This window comes from Myxocyprinus asiaticus, chromosome 3 (genome assembly GCF_019703515.2).
Source record: "Myxocyprinus asiaticus isolate MX2 ecotype Aquarium Trade chromosome 3, UBuf_Myxa_2, whole genome shotgun sequence".
NCBI lineage: Eukaryota > Metazoa > Chordata > Actinopteri > Cypriniformes > Catostomidae > Myxocyprinus > Myxocyprinus asiaticus.
This window is the reverse complement of record NC_059346.1, coordinates 48,767,375-48,772,500: the sequence shown is the minus strand read 5'-3', so window position 1 is coordinate 48,772,500 and position 5,126 is coordinate 48,767,375. Positions and strand designations below refer to the sequence as shown.

Genomic DNA, 5,126 nt, shown 5'->3' with positions numbered 1-5,126 from the left:
GGTTTATGTCATAAAAAGTGTTAAAAAGCAAAGTGTGCAGAGCTCGCTGTTCACACGTCCGATCCTCGCATGGCGTCACGTGACCCCCTTGAAGTTGACTTGATATTGTCTTGGAAAAGATCCAAAAAACTCAAAGTAGGAGTTATAACCCTCAGATTTGAACTAGAACATGGTAAGACTTGTGGCTTTAACTCCATTGTGTTTTTAGGTTGTTTAAGAACAGTGGCAAATAATTAAAAAAATTTTTTTTAACTATTTTCTTTATTACTTTAATTAATTCTGACATTTGGACAATAATCTCCTAAGTGTCTTCTTTTAAATGAGATCAGGAGAATTGCTACCATTTTATTTTAGATATGTCCGTGTTAGGTCTGTGCTCAAAAAAGAGCAGTTGAAAAAGTAGTTCACCTACAAATGGAAAAATCTGTCATTAACTTACCCTTATCTTATTCCGAACTATATGCTGTTATTTCTTTCTATATTATTTATTGTAGGCTGAGAACACAATAAGACAAAAGTCCTCCCTGGGGTAGAGAGAGTGAGTTAATCTGAAAAGGGTTGACGAGTTAGCAAAAGTTTTGCAGCCACTGATCTAGGCTGGAAAATATACAGTAAATTACAATGCAATAATTTACTATCTAATTAATTTCTCTATTACAACAGACACATTTCTCAGTTCTTGCCATATTGTATATTTCAATATTCAAATTAATATATGCCATATTCAAATTCATTTGTCAACAACACCCGTGAAATCAATCAGCTAAATAATGCATGGTGAAAACATGTGTTTGATATGTTGGGAGGTATCGATTTTTTGTTGAGATGTGACTTTTAAATTGATAAACTGCCTGTGAAATTAGCTAAATTTCACAAACAAGCTTTTTTGGCCTGGATGCTGGTCTTTAAGCATAATTTCTCCCCAAATAAATATTTTATTTGGAATAATAGAAGTATTCAGTATAAAAATAAATCTCTAAAATCTCTCTTCTATAAAATATGGTTTGAAAATTGAATTGTTTTAGTTAGACAACTTTTACATTCAAATGGCAATTTATTAACAATACATTTTTGGACAAATTGGGAATTCCAGTTATGCCAAAAGAGTATGCTGTTGTGTTTGATGCCATACCTCAACAAGTTAGCTATACATTTTGTAAGAGCTTTTGGAAGTGATGCTTTTGAGGTTATATGTAAAAGACAGCATGTTTATAGGAGTTATTGACATTCTTCAACAAAACTGTACCAATATTAGAAATATTATAATAGTTGAAAGAGCTACTCAGAAAGTTTAATGTGGACATCTGTATTTAAAAATGTAAATTGGGGTAAAGCTTGGGGAATTTGTGAAATATATTGTTTAAACAAAGAGGTCGCGTTTAAAATTGTAAATGGTATATATCAAGCTGAAGGTATATTAGAAAGATTTCATTTACATATTGATTATTCCTGTTATTTATGTTCATTAGAAAAATAATATGTTGTCTATGTTTTTTGTAATTGTGTATGCACACCAACATTTTGAGTGGTTATGCAAAGTTTTATCGGAAAACAATTACATTCAGCTAAATGATTTTGATGTATGTATATATTATTATGATGACAATAATAATTGTATTTTTCTTGTACAACTTTTTATTATTTTGGGAAAATTTCACATACACAAGAAGAAATGGTCTTTACCGTTGCAAAGCCTCTCGCTGTGCTTTCAGTGCTGTGCTTAAAGGGATTACTCGTGTTAGCGTTGCCCGAATCAATGAACACTATGGAGCGAGGCGTCAGCTTCAACAGTACCACGGCCGAGAAATTTTTAATGAGAGAACCATGGCATTGGTCTTTCCCTGCAGTCCGCGACCCAATCCGAATAGACCTGTAACACACTTTTGGGTCGTGACCCACCAGTAGAGAAACACTGCTCTTCGGCACACTTATTGTTAGAGTATTATACAATGATAAATCAACAGATCAAGTACCACAGCTGTCATTTCATGCTTATTGATAGTGCCACCTGGTGGCCAAGGTTGGTACCGCATGCTAATGATTAGCTAGCAAGCAAAAAACAAATAAAAATAAAAATAAATAAATAAAATACATTTAGAATTTATTTTTTGAAAAAAAATTTGAGAGAAAAATAAAAATAGATATTAAAAAAATTATTTTTATAGAGAAACATTTTTTAGACAGAAAAAAATACATATTTTAGAGAGAAAAAAGTTGAGAGGAAAAAAAAACATTTTTTAAACAGAAAAAGAATTTAGGGAGGAAAAAAAATGTTAGACAGAAAAATATATTTATAGGACATGAGCTCAGAAAGGCACTAAGACACCTAAAATAAATGCACCTAGTGATTTCCTTTTCTTTTCTTTTCTTTTCTTTTCACAGTGCGGTTCAGGACTTCTGTACAAGCTAAATTTCATTCACTTCCTCCACCTGTCTGGAGAACATAATATATATATATATATATATATATATATATATAACATAAAGACTAGTAATGTTTTTCATGAATAAAGAATATTTGATCAATGAATGGATGCTTTGTACACTCTGGCTGTGTTTTGTGTACATTTGTAGATTTTTGTATGTATTCTTTGTTGTGGCAATAAAAAAAGGTTTGAATATATATATATATATATATATATATATATATATATATATATAATGCGCGGTGTGAACAGGTGTTGTGTCCAACTCTGTTTCCCAGTCGGGATCTGTATGGGGGGAACAGTATCCTATCGGGGCTGGGGGAAACAGATTCCGACGGGGATCACAATTCAATATAACACCGGACGTAGATCAAGAGAAGGGGGGTGTTATGGTGCAGAATGCTGCGCCACTTGCTCCGCCTCAACTCTTTCATATCAATTAAAGAAACAACAGCGAAATCTTTGGCAGAACTGAAAGTCATTCCCACAGTGCACTGTCAGCACACGCAACAGTGCAGCCATCGCTGGAACCAGTCAAGAACCGCCGCGACTCTCAGGATGGCTGTCAAAGTTCATATAATCTACTGGTAGGTCATTGTGCTATTTATGTTTACTACTATTTAAAGTCTGGGACTTTTGACTTTAGTACAATATCCAGATAGCTTCGACTCGTCCTCTCTACCGCAAATCTGTCGTCTTTGAAAAACAAAATTGATTCAGATGCTGGTCAATGCAGAGCTGATTAAATCTCGTTTTATTGTCGTACATGTCAGAGAGTAATCATGGCAAGAAGAGCAGCCGTTCCTGTTCGGTTGCTAGGTGGACCCCTGTGTTTCCTTGTTCTGCAGTAGAATTGTTTGTATACCAGCCGAGATGAATGTTTTCACTTTAACAATTACAAACCACAAGCTCGTGTGTTTGACATGACTTTTGTCTCTAAAGACTACAGTCTGATGGTTCAGATAGGTGCATTCTCTTATTCACCATCAACGATTCTTTGCTACATGTGTAAACATTGTTCCATCACCATGCAATTTACAGTTTAAGTAATGAGCTGAATACCATCAAAAATGTTTTGTATTTTGTCCTCTTCTAGTGGTGGATGAGGGTACAGGCCCAAGGTAAGTGTTACTGACTCTTTCACATGTCATTTTAATATATATATATATATGAACTTGATCATGTTTGCATGCTTTACCTACAATATATGAATTCTTTCTCCTTCTGCTTTTTTTTAATAGTTCACCAAACTCAAGATGTTGCTTGAGGATGAATTTCCTGGCGAACTTGAGATTGTATGTGATATTTTTAAATGCATAAATCTTAATGCCCATTGTTTTCACATATTTATCTTCCCTTCTCATTTGACTATTATTTTCCAGACTGGTGAGGGCACACCCTCTACCACAGGGTGGTTTGAGGTGGAAGTAGACGGCATGTTGGTGCACTCAAAGAAGGTTAGAATATATTTTCTCTTTTTTTTTTTTTTCTCCGTACATCACAGTTTTATATCATGCTTTTTCCAATAATGTAACTCAAATGTTCTTGAATTGAAACTGTTTATCACTTACTTGTACTGTTATATTGTGCATGTCTGCACTTACGTTGAAAGTTGCATTAATAGGTTTTGCCAACATTTCCTCTTGATAGCAGTTTAAATGATGAAAGCCAAAACAGACCAAAAATAGACTAATCTGAGATCATTGCTATGTTGCACTGGTCTACCTTGCATGAATAAGTAGATTTATTCTTGATTAACTGGTTTGCTACACAGTTATAGCTATGGCAAAGTACGGCTGTGACATTTGACATTTGTCTTATCCTTTCTTTGGCAGAATGGAAATGGATTTGTTGACAGCGATTCAAAAATGATAGCAATTGTGAGTGCCATTGAGAAGGCCATGGGAAAATAAGCATGTGTGATCATAGAGGTGAGCATAAAATATTGGCAAAATGCACGTTAACCCATCTTGTCTTTCTCTCTTTCTTCTGTAATAATGTTTTGTCTCTCTCTTTCTTTTTGTCTCTTTCTGTATCTATTCTCCCTGCAGTTTTTCTTCGCTTTGTGTTGGCCTCCTAGGCAGTGCAACAATGATGGTGACCTCCAAAGTGTTTTCAGCACGGATGTTGCTTGATGCTCTCTGCCCTTCCTGGGAGAAGACTCTCAGAGCGAGAAACTCCCTATGTTAAACTGCTTTAGATTATGGCTTTAATGGTTAGGGATATCATTAAGGGAAACTATAAAATGAAAGAATTTGGGTAGAACACGTCAAGTTTAAGTTCTTTTGCCTTTTTATTGTTTTGTTTACCTTTGTTATAACGCACAAGTTTAAAAAATATGTTGGCATGTTAAAACGTTTTTCATGCAATAAAAATAATTTAATAGTGAGAAATGTTGCATTCTCTCTTTTTTTAATAATTGCAGTCATTTACTCATGTATGAAACATTGTAGCAAATGCAGAAATTTAGAAATATAAAAGACTACAATTTTAGAGTTAATTTTTTTAGATGAGACAAATTATTTTGTAATAAAGCAATTAAGCAATAATAATGCCAACACAGACCCTGTCCTCAGACATTTAAGAGATAAATGAAAAAGACATAACATATGTAACATGTAGTGTGATGTTTGGCATAATCTGACTGACCCAGATTCAAAACAGTTGAATGAGTCTCAGTTCTTAGTTTTGCAAACTGAT

The 5,126-nt window shown here is 34.0% G+C and overlaps 1 protein-coding gene across 1 annotated transcript; it reads left to right on the top strand.

Annotated features, from left to right (window-relative positions):
- The first annotated feature begins 2,800 nt into the window (after positions 1-2,800).
- On the top strand, positions 2,801-4,819 carry selenow1 (selenoprotein W, 1). Its single transcript, XM_051664649.1, has 6 exons — positions 2,801-3,013; positions 3,523-3,547; positions 3,668-3,721; positions 3,809-3,883; positions 4,262-4,357; positions 4,478-4,819. Exons 1-5 carry the CDS (start codon positions 2,826-2,828, stop codon positions 4,337-4,339), a joined length of 420 nt encoding a protein of 139 aa, XP_051520609.1. The 5' UTR covers positions 2,801-2,825; the 3' UTR covers positions 4,340-4,357; positions 4,478-4,819.
- The last annotated feature ends 307 nt before the right edge of the window (positions 4,820-5,126 follow it).